This window comes from Leucoraja erinacea, chromosome 8, assembly GCF_028641065.1.
Source record: "Leucoraja erinacea ecotype New England chromosome 8, Leri_hhj_1, whole genome shotgun sequence".
Lineage (NCBI taxonomy): Eukaryota > Metazoa > Chordata > Chondrichthyes > Rajiformes > Rajidae > Leucoraja > Leucoraja erinaceus.
The window spans coordinates 65,110,135-65,128,486 of NC_073384.1; the positions used below are offsets into that span (position 1 = coordinate 65,110,135).

Below are 18,352 nucleotides of genomic sequence, written 5' to 3' on the forward strand. Positions count from 1 at the left end.
CCTGAGTGATGCTGGGACCCAATGAGTCCCACTTAGTCTAGTATTATATAAAGATAGATAGATGCTCTCGACCCCCCGCGGTGACCAGCGTTCACGGAAGGGCTCCAGAGTCCCCGTGGACACCGCGTGTTCCCCCTCCAGGGACATGCGAGCATGGACGTTGGCCCGGAAAAGGGGCAGGCAGCCGACTCTGGTGTGACTATCGACCGCCCACTGCCTGGACCCGCGAATGGCCATCTTGGCCAGGCCCTGGAGGAAACCAACAGGGAGATCCCACATTCCCGATCAACCCTCCCCACTCCCTACCTTGTGCCCAAACACCAGGATCGTGGGACTAAAATGCAACCGAAACTTGAGGAGCAGCCCCTTCAGATATTCGTACAGGGGCAGCAACATACACGTTGAACACGGTCTCTTCCTGGCCGCAGACATTACAGGCGACTGGCAAGTCAGTGAACCAACTCAAAAATGTATTACACACCAGGGCACTGTGCAACACTCTCCACCCCAGGTCCCCAACGTAAAGGGGGAGGACTCTCTTGTAGAGAGACCCTCACTGGGGACCGCACCCACCATCAGGTGGTAACATGGGCCACCATAGGCCGACACCATGTGGCGGGTCGACTGATACCCGCCACTGGGTGCCGTGAAATCCCCCCTTGGGCAACGGCCCCGGTGGAAAAAATACATGGCCAGGACATGCCATCTGGGGGGGGGGGGGGGGGGGGGGGGTGCTCCGCGCACGTGTATTCCGCAGAGTTCTGAGACAGAGAGCCCCACCTGGCTGTGCAAGCATACCAAGAAACTGGCCGCTCTCCTCTAACGGGAGACTCAGGGACCGCTGCCTCTTATTTTTTCTCCCCTCTCCCTCTCCTTCCTCTCCTCCCCCTCCCCCTCCCCCCCCCCCCTCCCCCTCTCTCTCTCACACTCCCCCCCTCTCCCCCTCTCCCACCCCCCCTCTCCCCCCCCCCCCCTCCCCGCGCTGTCTCTCCCGTCCGCTCCCGCGCTCTCTCTCTCTCATCTCTCTGTCTCTGTCTGTCTCTGTATTTCCTGGTGTGAAAGCAGAAGGTTGGGTAGGCACATTTGGAACTGAGTGCTTTCACTTCCGAGATGAGTTACCCATTCGCAAAAATGACAAACAAGGCAAAAGCAGATTAAAAATCTAGAGGGAAAACTACAAATTGCTGATCTTGGTCCTCCTCTGCCTCAAGGAATGTGAGTGATATAATTGATTTTGAGTGATAAAATCATCCCAATGGATATAGCCTGGTGTATTTCTGCTTTCTGTCTGCAAGAAATCATGAGATGTCTTTTTGATGGATGTGATAATGTGCAACCTCATTTACAAAAGTCATTGACTTACCCAATCAGTCTCTACAGATACTACAATGGATGAACAAAAGATCTAAAGTAAGATTAATTATAGTTTTACCAAATAGTAACAGCATGTTCTTACGATTTTCTACTGCAGTGCTCTGAGTGTATTTGCATAATCCATGTGAGTTATTGCCATTAACATTCCTTGCAATCTTGCTCCCACACATTACGTATTTGCTACTGATTACTATTGGCAGGAGAGTGTCTCACTGTATTAAGGAATCTTGCATATCTATCAGCGATGTGCTATGGCTGCCCTTTTGGAATCAGACTTGATAAATGAGAGGTGAAAGTTAAATCTTTCCAGACAGGGTAAGAAGCTAAATGGCAGGGTTCTGTTAGTCATACATTCTAGGTGTCTAGAACTGCCCCCCTCTCAATGAACCAGAGGCCTGTGAACAGAATGATGAAGAGCTAAAAAATACATTCGGGAAAGTGGTGACATAAGAGTCGCTGTTTGATTAATGACGTGATGTAAATGTGATTGATTTCTGGCAGAGATTCACCGTGTTTTTCAGCAATAATTTATCTTCATTTTGTGGTTATTATCGATAAATTGGTGTGGACCTATAAGGTGTCATTCATGATGCACGTCTCAAGACCAAGGCGCCCACGAAAATGTGCAGATTTAACACAGTTTATTTATTTATTCAGCTTTGTTGCTTCTTTCACATCATTTGAGATATCAAACTGAAGCCATTCTCCTGATGTGGACTGTAAAGCTAAATGAAGTGTAATGTTGTAATATTGTAAAGATTTAACACTGCACAATCCATCGGTTTCCCACATATAAAAATCCACTGTAATAGTGCTGAGAGGAGCTCACTTTCACAGCAACCAGAGATCACTTACTTCTGACTGGCAGGGGAATGTTGTGAAAATCTTACAGTAATTAGTTTTCCCTCAGTTTGTAGATTAAGGGATCAGGCAGTGAATGTTTCACTGCAGAGCAATTAAGCAGTAAAACAGTAACTATTTTATCAATAAAAAGAGTAAACTTCCAGAAGATTTGCTTTTAAAAATGTGTAGGAAGGAACTGCAGATTCTGGTTTAAACCAGAGATAGACAAAAAAAGCTGGAATGGGTGACGTTTCAGGTCGAGCTGGTTCAGTCTGAAGAAGGGTCTCGACCCGAAACGCCACCTATTCTTTCTCTCCAGGGATGCTGCCTGTCCCGCTGAGTAACTCCATCTTTTTGTGTCTATCTTTGCTTTTAAAAACCTTTGTTTTGGAACAGTAATATAATTCTGCTCTCTTCCTCCTTTCCAATGTGGAACTTTTTTGGTTATTAATAGGTTATTTGCTATTGGATAATACATAATGTTTGTTTTTCATTGACTGCAAATCATGGGAGGCCTTTTTCTTTGGAAAATTGGCAAAGCAGGAAACTTGGGAGATTGCTTCAAAAGGGGAAGGGAGAAAGTATTCACTGCCATTCATTTGAGACATAAAGGTCCCTAAATTCCTCAGATGTCCACGGGAATCGTTTCTGGTGGTGGGATCCAATGCTGACTCACTTTAGAGTTTGTGTGGTTAGTAGGGGCCAAATGATATCCAAACAATAAAACCTCTGTAGGAAGAAAGTGCAGATGCTGAATTAAACCAAAGATAGACACAAAAAGCTGGAATAACTCAGCCAGACAGGCAGCATCTCTTGAGAGAAGGAATGGGTGACATTTTGGGTCGAGACCCTCCTTCAGACGGGAGTCAAGGGGAAAGGGAAACGAGAGGTATAGACGGTGAGTTCTAGGTAGAGTCCAAGTATGCAAGGAAGCGTTTGTTGAGGCCGTGGATCTGGAGTAGAATGAAGTAAAGTTAGGATCCATTACAGGTGTGGGTGAGCGCGGCCCCGTCACTGCTACAAGCACTACCCTACTGAGTTTCTAGATATACTTTTCAACGTCCTCAGAGCCTCAACTCAAACAGCGTGTTACTTGTCTTGTGACAACAGGTTTCCATCCTTGGTCTGCATCATGGACTTACTCATTTATTACTTAGCTGCAAACCTCAGTCTATCATTTGCTATTTCAAGGAAGATGTTGTCTCGGTCTATTGCAGTTTGGTGGGAATATCCAGAAATCATCAAAGCCTTCCATAGCCGTGTCTGGTTCTGTAGGAATCCTAAGGTTATGGCACACAACTGCTAAATGTGGAGAGATGCTCAGAGTTCAAATGTTTGATGAATTTTCTGTGGACTCGCAGTCATATAGAAACTGTCATTGGCAGGAGCTGATAGCTCTGTTTGGAAGCATTCGAGTTATCGAGTGATATAGTGTGGAAACAGGCCCTTCTGCCCAACTTGCCCACACCGCCCAACATGTCCCTGTTACACTAGTCCCATCTGCCGGCATTTGGTCCATATCCCTCCAAATCTGTCTAACGGTTTCTTAAACATAGGGATAGTCCAAGCCTTAACTACCTCCTCTGGCAGCTTGTTCCATACACCCACCACCCTTTGTGTGAAAAAGTTACCCTTTAGATTCCTACTAAATCTTTTTTTCTTCACCTTAAACCTATGTCCTCTGGTCCTCAATTCACCTACTCTGGGCAAAAGACTACGTGCATCTATCCAATCTATTCCTCTCATTCTTGAACATTAGATCAGACAACATCCTTCCCTTGATAAAGGTGCAACCAACACTGTTGAGCATCCTTGCTTGTGGCTTCATGCCAGTAGCTGTTACTTCTAATATTTCAATATCCATGAGAGTACCCAAGAATTGGGGGTGTGGTGTGTGGTGGTGGTGGGGTTAAACTGAGATTGGGGGTAATCTGTAACTGGAGGAGCAATATAGAAATTCACTGAAATTACATTGTTAACAAGTAGCTCTAAGAGTCAGCCCTGTGCTGGAATTATGTAATCTGTAACTGGGAGGAGCAATATGCTGAGATTTGAAATTCCAAACTGAAATTACATTGTGTAACAAGTAGCTCTAAGAGTCAGAACCCAGAGATGTGCTGGAATAAATATGTCATGGAATTGAGGCTGTACAGTCCGGGGCATTGACTTTTTCAGGACTGGAGTTGAACTTCTTCAGCGTTGAAGAGAAGATTGCTGAATGATTTGAAGGATTGCCAAACATTGCAGGTGCTTGTGGCCATAACATTTAAGGCAGTGGTTTATTGTTTGTTATTATTTATGTGTAAATGGTTCAGCAGCTTCGGACATGTAGGAGATATATTTTAGGTGCCGTTGTCTGGAGGTCATCACAAAATTGTACTGCTCCAAGCTTAAACCTACAAAAGTAGCAATTTGCTAGATGTTCACCATTGATATGCATTGAATATCTTGAATATAGGCACAAAAATTTGGAGTACTTCTGTGGGTGAGGCAGCACCTCCAGATAAAAAGATTAGTTGACGTTTCGGGTTGGAATCCTTCTTCAAACTGGATAGACAGATTGTATGAAGGAGGGTCTCAACCTGAAACATCACCCCATTCCTTCTATCCAGAGGTGCTGCCTGTTCCGCTGAGTTACTCCAACAATATGTGTCTATCTTTTGTATATCATTAAGTTGTTTGATGTGGTGGGAATGAACTAAGCTTCTTGCAGTTGCTTAGGACTAGTAACTAACATTATGTGTTATTTTATTGCATGAAAAATATCAATTACCACCAATTAGTGTTCCTAATCAGTGATCATGAATAATTGTTTTGAATATTTGTTGTTTTTTAAAACAATGTCAATTTTATATCTTTTTTCCTGTTTCCCTTCTGTCTTTATTTTGCTCTCTATTATTCCAATCTTTCATTTTATTTCTCTTCAATAACTAATTTCTAGGTGAATTCAACCACTTTGTTTTTCTTCTCCAGTCGTCAACTCTATTTCTCACTCTTTCAATCGTATTTGTTGTGGACATTTTCATTTGGTGTCCTGGTACCTGCTGTGACCTGTTGAATCATTATCAGCTCATACTGCCAGTAACAAAGGACATTGCTTTTGTAGGACTGCACAATGCAAGGGCAAGTCTAACTAACAACAGATGCCGAAGATAGACACAAAAAGCTGGAGTAACTCAGCGGGACAGGCAGCACCTCTGGAGAGAAGGAATGGGTGTCGTTTTGGGTCGAGACTCTTCTTTAGACTAGTTAGGGTTAAGGGAAACGAGAGATATAGGCGATGATATGGAGAGATAAAGAACAATGAATGAAAGATATGCAATAAAGTAATGACGATAAAATAAACGAGCCATTAGCTTTTTGTAGGGTGTAAAAGATAAGATAGTGCGACTTAGGTGGGAGAGGGATAGAGAGAGAGGGAATGCCGGGGCTACCTGAACTGAGAGAAATCAATATTCATACCACTGGGCTGGAAGCTGCCCAAGCAAAATATGAGATGCTGTTCCTCCAATTTGCATTTAGCCTCACTCTGACAATGGAGGAGACCGAGGAGAGAAAGGTTTGTGTAGGAATGGGAAGGAGAATTAAACCAGGAGATCGACAACAGATGCCTGCTAATGCAAAATCTGGCCCATTCTCTATTTGTTCAATCATTTGCTGTTTTTTAGACTTTCTTATATGTAAACCGACTGGTACAATAATCTATTTTGCAACAGTAATTGTATTTGGAAATCTGTCAGTGGCTTTGGGATTCTGAAATGTGCTGCATGTTTCATATAATTGCAATTCTGGTTTACATACACTTGCATAAAGTGAATGCAGTGTAACCGTGCAGAGTTCAGACTGTGTGCTAAATAAACTGGACCTGTAAAATATATCAATTTAAATCCCTGCAAATAATGCCTATTTATAATAACACTTAGATCATTCATTAGCCAACCATAAACACAATGGAAATTGAAGCTAGTATTTAATTTTTAATAAAAAATAAAAAAGATACCAGCTGTTTAATGAATAGACAAAATGTTTAATGAAAATGTTTTTGCTTTCCTGGTTCAATTTCTGTAATGATGTATAATGATTGTTAAAGCGGTCTCCGACTGCTGGCTTTAAATGACTGAACTAGTCAAAAGCCTGTTGATGAATAGACTATGCTCTGATGGGAAAGGATTTGTGAGAGACAAGCCAGATCTAAATAAACACTTCCACTATGTTATGATCGATTGGAAGGACAGAAATCAGTGCTGGTGTTGACCAAACAAATTCCAATTCACTAGAGGAATGACACAACCTTTTAAATCCTCAAATTTGAATTGCAGCATTTCACATTTGCCGATTCAAGACAAGTCAGGCGAAAGGGAATAAATAGTCATATTTTCATCTCCTTCATGTGTTCCATCAAACGTTGCACAGGAAAGGTTTGTGCAGGGTGCAAAATATTTGGCAGATTTTCAGCCAGACTAATGGTTGTTGTAGCTGGGTGAGGGTCATTCCACATCAGAATGAACCTGACCAACTAATGTTTGCTAGTTCATGTTATCAACATAAATGATGATGAAACTGTACTGAACTAACCATTCTTTGAGTAATTTTGCTGTTCATAATTACATAGAATTTCATAGGATGCAAGTAATCAAACATTCCAACCTGTCAATCTTGTTCCATCTTTTCTCATCCAGGTCCATCAGTGTAAATCAATAATAAAAACAAAATGCAAAGACAACACTGATGCAGCATCTCTGGAACAAGATGTAGCTAACGTTTCAGGTCCAGAATCCTTCATGAGAACTGGGAAAGAGAGAAAAACAAGTTCGTTTTCAGTTGGAGTGACAATGGAGAGAGATAGTGACAACAAAATGAATATCCCTGATAGGGTGAGTCCAAATGCTTTAATTGGGGAAATACATTAAGTTTCTTGTGATTAATGTGACTAATATAAACATGCTCAGCCGCCCAATCTATACTCATAGAAAATTAAAATAAAATTGCAAACAAATTGATGACAGGTAGAAATGGCCAATGCCGATACAAAAACAGTGATCTACCTATCCCTGGAGAAGTTGATGTTGTCCAGAAGACTGCATCATGCTCAGACACAAGATAAGGTGTTGATCTTCAAGAATGCATTGGGTCTCATTGGAATAATACAGGAGACTATAGACAGTAAAATCTAAGTTGTAGATAGACACAAAAAGCTGGAGTAACTCAGCGGGTCAGACAGCATCTCTGGAGAAAAGGAATAGGTGACGTTTCGGTCCGAGAGCCTTCTTTAGACTGAAAGTCAGGGGAAAGAGAACCAAGAGATATAGATGGTGATATAGAGAACAAATGAATGAAAGATATGCAAAAAAGAAAAACTGAGAAAGAAAGCAGGCCATTGTTAGCTGTGGGCTAGGTGAAAATGAGTTGCAGACAATGAGACTCAACAAAACGACTTTGAAGTTAGTTGGGTGGGGGAGGGATGGAGAGAGAGGGGATGGAAGGGTTACTTGAAGTTAGAGAAATCAATGATCATACCACTGGGTTGTAAGCTGCCCAAGCGAAACATGAGGTGTTGCTCCAATTTGGCCCAGGGCAGAAAGGTCAGTGTGGGAATGGTAAGGGGAATTAAAGTGTTTGGCAACCGGGAGATCAGGTAGGTCCAGGCAGACTGAGCAAAGGTGTTCGCTAATTGGTAATGGGATGGTGTCAAGTTAATCCTTTTTTTGATTGCTTATACATCCCCTTAAATGCATCTGCACTACTTACATCAACTAATCTTAGTGTTAGCAAGATCTACATTTTCACCATTCTGTGGTAACAAAGTTTTTTTCATGTTCAGTTGTTCGTGTTGGATTTCTTGTTCATTTGACTTGATAATGATCGGTTTTGGATTATATTATTTTAAAATGATGACCAATGTAAAATTCCAGTGAATTACAGAATTCCACTCATTACCATACAGATTGGGGCAATGCTATAAAGTTGCCAAAATCAAGCAGTGCCCACAAATGCATTGCAATGACTTGCATGTCATTTTCTTGGAAGGCAGGAAAAGAAGGCGCACATTATGGAGCAGTTTGTCACACATTTCTTTGGGTTTATTGGAACTATAAGGGAAGAAACAGCTCACCTGAAGAGCGACAGATGTAATTTTGGTTAGCTTTGACTAAAGACTCTGTCCCACTTGGGCGACCTCCACCGCGACCTCTGGCGAGTTTGCCCGCGACCCAAAGTCTCGGCAAGGTCGCCACGAGGTAGGAGGTCTTCGTCACTCTCCTTCATGGTTGAGAGCGGTCTCCGCGTAGTCGAGGCTTCAGCTAGTCGCGGCGTATTTTTCAAAATGTTCAAAATTGAGCACGACTAAAAATAGGTCACCGTGGGAAAAATCGATATATTTTTAGTCGTAGGTCTAGTCGAAGCTGGTCGTAGTAGGTCGTGATGCTAGTCGTAGGTAGTCGAAGGTAATAGCTCCGGGGTGAAAAAAAGGTCAGTGGAAAAAAAGGTGATTTAAACAGCAGAACGTCACCTCTTTCACTCCAAGGCATGTTCATTCAATGCTGGTGAGTTTGTTTGGAGAGGAGACTTGTGTTTTAGAGATGGCACCAAAAAGGCAGCAGTGCAGGGGGAGGGCACAACCCTAAAAAAAACCTGCCATGCAGGTGTTGCCCACCCGGGAGGAGGAGTGGCAGGAATTGATGCCACAGGAGGTGATAGTGTAGGAGGAGGTTGCCCTGCATGAGACCCTGCAGGGTGGAAGTATATGTCCCCATCCTTCACTGCCTCATTTGAAGGCAGCAAAGCAGCCCCTTTCGCCTGTGTCTGACACAGCATCAGAGGCAGATGCACCATTGGTGGTGAGGGAGGGCTGGAGGAAGGTTATGCCCTACACCTTCACCAGGCAGCAGGAGGGATGGTTCCAACAGAATGGCATCCTGTATGAAAAGGGAAATGAGGGGTACAGGGACAGGGGCAAGAATGGCATGCTTGCCATCCACTGCCCCACATGTGTGCTTCAAGTTCCATCATTTGTCAAAGCCCAGCGTCACTCTCTTCCAGTCATCTGGTGTACTGGGACAGTCCATCACATCATCTCCATTCACCCATTGAGACCTCTTCCTTTTCACCCTTGCTCTTCCCCTTCTGCCTTTCTTAAAAGGGTGCTGAAGCAAAAGGGCTGCTGCAAACAGCAATAGTTGTAATGTTACTAACATCCTCCAAACTAGTTCCTTCATTGCTTGCATGGTTTAGAATGATTTACAAAAAACCTGGGAGGCATTTTTTAGTGAGAAAAAAATGCAGGCTTGACATGATTTTATCAGGTGATCATTTGAGCTGTAGACACTCGTCACTGGTCGTTGTTGGTTTTCAGTGTGGTACTCTGAGGTGGAAGGGAGTCATGCTCATTCACGGACCAATTTGCCACAGACCATCCTCGAGTACAACGTACATGGTCGAAGCCAGTCTTCAACATAGTCGAAGGAGGTCTTCTTCATAGTACAGGGAGGTCTTCAACATATTCGTAAGAGGTCGTACACATAGTCGTGGAAGGTCGTAGGAGGTCGAAGGTCACCGTGACCTAGATTTTTTTAAAGTCACTTAAGGTCGCCAGAGTGGGACAGGCCCTTAAAGCCAGAGTGTTTAAAAAAATTAAATTTACCTCCTGTAAGGATGTCAATGGAAATATAATGAAGTGGATTCATACCAGTGTAGTACGTGTAAGTGTTCTTATCTCGTTCCCCACTTCTGAAACAAATAAAAGGCTATCAATACATTACACTTTTTCTTTAAACTGAGAAAGTAATAATTCTAAATCATACATAATGATGTGGAAAAACCTGTGAGTGGCCTTAATCAAAGTCACTGTATTTGTTTATATTGAACATCAGCTGCAAAGTGAAAATTTGTGTTGAGTAGAATAATCAGACAATTTTTCTGAGTGAGATCATTCAATGAATCTTAAAGTAGGCATTCACCAATGTGTATGCGACATTTGGAAATATTGCAGAGATACTGCAGTTCTGATGTGGCATTGTAATGCTGTTCATTTCCATGTATTACATAAGCCACTGTATACTGTCAGGAACTGACATGTGGATCCATAAATGTACATGATGTTCGTCCTGCATGGCCAAAGATTGAAACTGTGAATATTAATGTCACATAAATTGATTTTGTCTCAGTCTTGCTCTACAGACTTTTAACATAGTGCAAAATGTTATCTTGCTCTCCTCAATGCAAAGCTTCGATGCACAAGACAATCAAATTAAATTCCTACTTCGAGTTTTCTTTAGGGACTAGATTTAGAATTGTTTTTTTTACCATAGTATTATTTCAGTTACATCCCAGTTTTAGTTGTTCAACAATAAAATATCATCCTTTCATTCTTTCATTCAACTATCTGAAAACTGCCAAATCTCACAAATACTTTTATAAGGAGAATGGAACAGTGTAGGACAGATCTTGAGCAGTAAAGATTTGGGAGAGCTGAAACTATGGAGCCTGGGACTGAGAGATAGACCAGAGGAGTAGTGAATTTGTCATGATTATTGAAGGCTGTATGGGTGTTTCTGCAATTAAGACACAGATTAAAATGGGGGTTATTACAGAGGTAGCTATTGAGTCAGAAGCTGAGCTTGAATTCCAATGGATCCATAGAGCTACATACAGCCTAGCTGGAACCAAAATGTACACAGAGGTGGAATTAATGGTAAAGATCTCTAGTTTATGGTTGGCAATGAAGATAACTTTGGTTAGCTAATGGTTAACCAAAAAAATATAACTTTGGTCAAGCATGTGACAAACCAGAGCTAGATGCGGTCATGAGATATTGCTGATTAGGAGTAATGGCTCTGTGTCTGGGATGCCATCATTAATGATGGAATATTTTTTAGATAAATGAAAGGTCTAGAATCTTGGAAGAGGTCCAGAAGGAAAAAAAGAGCCGCAACTGATGTGCACTGGTAATGATTGAATAGTTGAGGTTGGGACCTCATGAGGCATTTTTGCCAAGTTGAACAGCAGGGTATTATGAGAAGTTGACGTGTTCAAATGGTGACTTAACTCTCTTCATCCTTCTCAACCTTTCTGCTGCCTTTTGACAGTCATAGAAGGTGTGTTCAGTGATGTTAATATTTGCTTAAGGGATTTAAACATGATTTAGGCACAGAGTTTGAGGAATAATGAACATAAAGTTAGATAACACCGAGTTAGCCAAGGACATAAGAGAGTTGAAGATTTAGTGATGTATTTTGCATGGGGATTTGAGCTGAGAATAAGTTTTATGAGTTAGCAGTGATGATAGTCTTGAAAAAGCAAGAGACAATTCCTGAGGATATGATAGTTGGCAATGGAGACATGCAAAACATTTGGGTAAACAGTTGATAAGTGGGAATAATATCCAGGGTTTAGGCCAGAGTAATTGGGAAGGAAACCAGAAAAAGACAATTGATACAGGGATAGATCATAGGCCAACCATGATATGATTTCGAACATAATATGAGCCAGGTCAGGGAATAGCTATAATAGTCTGAGGGACAAAACATTTCAGGAACTCTGCTTATTTTTGGTTAGGGAGAGAGCAGAGGAAAGGAGGAGATGAAATTAAGGAATTTCTGGTAATAGAAAAATATTTGTATAATAGACTATCTTCTTGTCGATAGATTGTCAGCGATTTCCATGCATGAAATTGGTACTAACTCCATACAGACAGGGCCGGCCTTAGGAGGTGCGGGGCCCAATTGGGAACAATTTTGGTGAGACCCAGGTTCCCAGAAAGGTCTGTAGATTCATAGAAATACAAATAAAGTTTATTATAGACTTCATATCTCTATGGTAGAATGGAAAGTAATCAAAATGTGCGCTTAAAAAGTGCCTGTGAGTTAATGGACCAAACAGATCTAAGCTACATTTTAATATAAAATTGCATACTTGTAAGCCTACAAGTAACAAACAAAATGTAGAGATCACCTCTGAAAAGTACATAATTACAATACCACTTGTTTTAGTGACCGTGAAATGGAAAAAAAAGTAATTTAATTAACTAGATCCTGGCAAATCAATAACTCTTGGCGAAAAACCAGTTCAGGCATTAAATTTTGTGCTTCAGCCCCATCCTACCCTTTGAACTTCTATCGCATCCTAACTTAGTTGTTTGTGTGTATGTATGTTAGTTGTCTGTGCGTGATGTGTGTGTGTTAGTTGTCTGTGCATTATGTGTGTTATGAGAAAATAATTTAAGACTTTTGTACAAAATAATATTGTATATTTATTTAATACAAAATTCTTACTTTTTTTTAATCATATCCCTGCAACAATTGGATTGAAATATGGGTCCAGAGATTAAAGAAAATGTTTGAAGGAATCAACTGCTCCCAGCAATTCATTGAGTACATTTTTGCCATTTTGCCCAATTTTGTTGCATTATTTATTTAGCATTAAACTCCTAGAAAATATAATTAGCTATGACAGAACGGTGGAACAGTTATTCAGGAGCTCTGATGTGTGTGGGAGAGAAGGAGAGAAGGGAGGGAGGGAGAGAGGGGAGGAAGAAGAGAAGGGAGTGAGGGAAGTAGAGAAAGAAGGGAGGGAGGGAAGGAGAGAAAGCAAAGAGAGAGAGGAAGGAGAGAAAGAAGGGAGGGAGGGAAGAAAGAAGGGAAAGAAGAGAGGAATGAGAGAAGGGAGGGAGGGAAGGAGAGAAAGGGGAGGGAGGGAAGGAGAGAAGGGAAAAGAGAGCGAAGGGAACGAGATAGAGGGAAGGAGAGAAGGGAAGGAGAGAAGGGAGGAAGGGAAGGGAGGGAGGGAAGGGAAGAGGAGAAGGGAGGGAGAGGGCCGGCAGCGGGAGCGGATGCCAGGGTCTGGGCGAACACGTGTGAGCTGAGGCCGAGGTTTGTAAACGTTGCTCCAAATCCCGGTCCAGCCCGGCCCTCCCTGTATTGTTCACCGCGTCTCCCTGGAGGGGGAGAGAGGGGTGGAGCCAAGGCTGTGTGCGTGAAGCACGGTGACTGGAGGGGCAGGAGCGCTGCCCTTGGACCGTGAGGGACCACCCCTCTCCCCATTCTCCATTCCCCCTCACACCTCCCTCCCCGTCTACCCCTTTCTTCCTCCTCCACCTCTCCTTCCTCCACCCGGGGTAGATCCATCCGAGCCGAGAGTAGATTACTGCAAAGATCCTAGAGCGGAGCTTTGGATTACTCTAACACGGGGCCCCCTTTAGGCATGGGGCCCAATTGGGGGCAATCGGTCCAATCGGCTTAAGGCCGGCCCTGCATACAGACAGCACCCGTAGTCAGGATTGAACGCGGGTCTCTGGTGCTCTAAGGCAGCAATGTTAGTGCTGCACCACTGTGCCACCCTACTGTCTGTGTGTGAATGGTTGTACATTATTCGTCCATAGCAAGGATTATTTTAGTACTTTAATAATTTACCTGAGCGTGGGTTGATTTTGAGTAACAACCTTGATATTCCAGACTTGGTAGGACCTTGAAACTGATTGCAAACTGCTAGACCAGATGTCACTGTAATTATGAGATTATTTTGTGTTTCATGGTCAGTAATTAACATTGGACTGTACGGTTGGTACATGAGAAAGCAGTTATTTTGACCATAATGCTTTGCATGACACAATGCCCATGATTCTGAAGAAGAAGTTAAAGATCAGAAGTATGCTTTAAGTACAGAATGTTTTCAGAAAATCTTCTTTGAAAGAAATCTCTTAAGTGAACTTTGATCTGTAATTTCAATTTGCTTTGTTACTGCTCTATTTTACAGACACTGTGTTTGATAAGATTTCACCAAATTATGGCATCTTTTGGTGATAATATCATTAAATAATTATACAAAATAATTTTGGTGCATGGGTTATGAAAAACTAATTTAAGACATTTGTACAAAATAATATATATTTATTTAATACAAAATTCTTACATTTTTTTCATTACCCATGCAACAATTGGATTGAAATATGGGTCCAAATGAAAGAAAATGTTTGAAGGAATCAACTGCTCCCAGCAATTCATTGAGTACATTTTTGCCACTTTGCCCAATTTTGTTGCATTATTTATTTAGCATCACCTAGAAAATATAATTAGCTATGACAGAACGGTGGAACGGTTATTCAGGAGCTCTGATATTGCTACTGAAGGAGCCTTTGTTATGTTCAGTAAATTGGTGCAGTCTGTTATGGAGATTACATCAATGAAAATTAAGAGATCTGTTTATAAGGTCATAAGTGATAGGAGTAGAATTAGGCCATTCGGCCCATCAAGTTTACTCCATCATTCACTCATGGCTGATCTATCTTTCCCTCCTAATCCTGTTCTCCTGCCTTCTCCCCATAACCTCTGACACCCGTACTAATCAAGAATCTATCTATCTCTGCCTTAAAAATATCCACTTACGGCCTCCACAGCCTTCTGTGGCAAAGAATGCCACAGATTCACTACCCTCTGTCAAAAGCAATTTTTCCTCATCTAAAGGAACGTCCTTTAATTTTGAGGCTATGATCTCTAGTTTAGGGTAGTGCTTTATTAGTTGCAGTATCAGTGGTTGAAAAAATGAATGGCACAGTATTGGTGATATGTTGCCCAGTTAACTTTCCCGTGGTATATTTCTTTGCATTATTTTCTCACTTTGTGATCTCACTTAATGGGGATGATATCAAATAATTTTAATTGCTTATGATTTCCATAAAGGTTCAGCTTCAATCCATCTGATATAATTGCTTTAATTACTTTTATGAACAGATTTTATTTTTTCTAAAATGCCAGTCATGACTGTAAGGTCAGATGTGATACTGAGGTTTGCATGTATTCTAACATTTAAAATGCCATTTTTAACTGGAGAGTGGAGACAAATAAGATCATCTCTATGTGGGTTTAGTTTAGTTTAGAGATACTGTGCGGAAACAGGCACTCCGGCCCACCGAGTCCACGCCGACCAGCGATCCCCTCACATTAACACCATCCTACACACACTAGGGACAATTTACACTTACACCAAGCCAATTAACCTACATATATGTACCTGGGTTACGAAGAGCAAAGATCTGACCCAAAGAGCAAAGCAAAGATTCCGTGCTCTATCTCTAAACTAAACTAAAATAAAAAATACCATGAACTAAATAGTGCTGTCCTGGCGTTTAACCAGTTCCAGGTAAGTGAACCATATGGTACTTTGCGACATGGCAGCTGTCAGCACAACCGTCTCTCTGCTCTGTCACAGGGCTCCATGTGGAGTCCAATGCTGCAACCAGTTGGGCTTTTGTAACATGTAAGAAGGAACTGCAGATGCTGGTTGAAACCAAAGATAGACACAAAAAGCTGGAGTAACTCAGCGGGACAGGCAGCATCTGGAGAGAAGGAATGGGTGACGTTTCGGATCGAGACCCTTCATCAGACGGGTTAAGGATCCCTCCAGTTTTTTGTGTCTATCTTGGGCTTTTGTAGCGTGTGGATTGAATAAGAACAATTTTTTTCAAAAAGCAATTTAGGAGATCTGTTAGTTCTCTTTGAGATAACTATCTGCTTACATTACACTTTTATAATTACAATGCACTTTTAAGTTTATCTGGAGCAATTTGTTTCATCTTGGTTCAGTCGTAATTTCCCTCAGATAACATTTCTTTCAAGCCTCGGCACGTGCATCATTTGGTGATAAAGTATTCAGTATCTCGACTGGATTCAGTGTGCATGAGGCAGCAACCTGAATGTTGAAGTGATGCAGGGATAATAAAGATGGTGTCAGAATACGTGTGAGATGAAAACTTTTCTCATTTAGGTGTTCAATGGCACAGGCAAGAACTTGCATCATATCCCATTCTATTAAAATATACATGTTCACACTTTCATATGTGAAACAAAAATCACTGGCAATACAATTTACCACAGCAATATGTTCCTTGTATAGGAATCTAGTTCCTTCCAAGCTATAGATCTCAACTCACCACATTTTGGGCGTCACAGTGGCATAGCGGTAAAGCTACTGCCTGACAGTGTTCTCCCCGTGACCGCGTGGGTTTTCTCAGAGATCTTTGGTTTCCTCCCACACTCCAAAGACGTACAGGTTTGCAGGTTGTGTCTTCACCTACCTGATCTCACGGTGGATCAGCACTTCAACTCCCCCTCCCATTCCCAATCTGACCTTTCTGTCCTGGGCCTCCTCCATTGTCAGAGTGAGGCCCAGCGCAAATTGGAGGAACAGCACCTCATATTTCGCTTGGGCAGCTTAGACCCCAGCGGTATGAACATTCTTCTCTAACTTCAGATAGCCCTTGCTTTCTCTCTCCATCCCCTTCCCCTTCCCAGTTCTCCCACTAGTCTTACTGTCTCCGACAACATTCTATCTTTGTCCTGCCTCCTCCCATGACATCAGTCTGAAGAAGGGTCTCGATCCGAAACGTTGCCCATTCCTTCTCTCCAGAGATGCTGCCTCACCCGCTGAGCTACTCCAGCATTTTGAGTCTACCGGGTTTGTAGATTAATTAGCTTGGTATAAATGTAAAATCATCCCTAGTGTGTGTAGGGTAGTGCTAATGTGTGGGTATTGCTGGTCTGTGTGGACTCGGTGGGCTGAAGGGCCTGTTTCTGTGCTGTATTTCTAAACTAAACTAAACTAAACTAAAATTCAGGTAGACCAAGGGAATGCTACGTATCCTGTGAAACAATCATCATATGGTTTTGTGAGTTTATGGATCAATATAACTTCTGGCATAGCATGATTGAGATTATTTCACCATTAATGATGAATTTGCCCCATATTGGTTCCTAATGGTGTCTGTCATCCATGGCAGAATCCTTCCATTGTATCTCTTCTTTCATATTGTGATTTGGGAGGCCATTTGTTTACAGCTAAATATTAGTAATTGAAGCTAATTAGTGTCTTGTCATGATCATTAAAATACATTATCTGGAGAGTAAATGTCAACATTCTTGTGTGAGTCCACTATTACCTTATTTCCATTAATCCACAACATACTCTATGGAGGGAATGAATTACATTGCATTGTATTTCCTACATTCTGTCAATATTTCTTCAAGAATGTAAGTGGCATTGCTATATAAATAGCTTGTGTGTAATTATTTAAGTTTTGAAAAATAAAACAATCATATTACAATTGCAATGCAATTAGCTAGTATGCAGGTAATTGAGTTATTAATATTGAAATTAAGGTAGAAGCAAATGAGCTTTAAACGTGTGTTGGGAGGAACTGCAGATGCTGGTTTAAACCAAAGATAGATACAAAAAGCTGGAGTAACTCAGCGGGACAGTCAGCATCTCTGACCCTTCGGTTCGCGACCCTTCTTCAGACTAGTCAGGGTAAAGAGAAACTAGAGATATAGACGATGATGCAGAGAGATTCAGAACAACGAATGAAAGATATGCAAAAAAGTAACAATGACAAAGGAAACAGGCCATTGTTAGCTGTTTGTTGGATGAAAACGAGAAGCTGGTGTGACTTGAGTGGGCGAGGGATGGAAATAGAGAGAATGCTGGGGTAACTTGAAGTTAGAGAAATCAAAATTCATACCACTGGGCTGTAAGCGGCCCAAGCGAAATCTGAGATACTGTTCCTCCAAATTTATGTTTAGCCTCACTCTGACAATGGAGGAGACCTAGGACAGAAAGGTCAGTGTGGGAATGGGAAGGAGAATTAAAGTGTTTGGCAACTGGGAGATCAGATAGGTCCAGGCAGACTGAGTGAATGTGTTCAGCGAAACGATCGCCCAGTCTATGATCATCGCCGATTTATAAGAGTCCACATCATGAACAACAGATACAGTAGATGAGGTTGGAGGAGGTGCAAGTGAACCTCTACCTAACCTGAAAGGACTGTCGGGGTCCCTGGACAGAATCGAGGGAGGAGGTATAGGGACAGCTGTTGCATCTCCTGCGGTTGCAGGGGAAGGTACCTGGGGAGGAGGTGTTTTGTGTTGGAAGGGATGTTAACCAGGGTGTTGCGGAGGGAATGGTATCTGTGGAAGGCGGAAAGGGGTGGAGATGGGAAGATGTGACTAGTGTAGCCTTAAATGTGTGAAAAGAAAGAGATTAGTTAAAACAAATGTAGGTCCCTTGCAGTCAGAAACAGGTGAGTTGATCATGGGGAACAAGGATATGGCGGACCAATTGAATAACTACTTTGGTTCCGTCTTCACTAAGG

At 42.0% G+C, this 18,352-nt stretch overlaps 1 protein-coding gene across 1 annotated transcript in view; it reads left to right on the plus strand.

The window, feature by feature from the left end:
• LOC129699790 (coiled-coil domain-containing protein 85A-like) overlaps window positions 1–18,352 on the plus strand; it is a 393,552-nt gene that overhangs the window by 287,587 nt on the left and 87,613 nt on the right. The window contains exon 4 of the mRNA XM_055639877.1: window positions 6,897–7,091. Within this exon, the coding sequence (XP_055495852.1) occupies window positions 6,897–7,091 (195 nt within the window). The remainder of the gene's footprint in view (window positions 1–6,896; window positions 7,092–18,352) is intronic.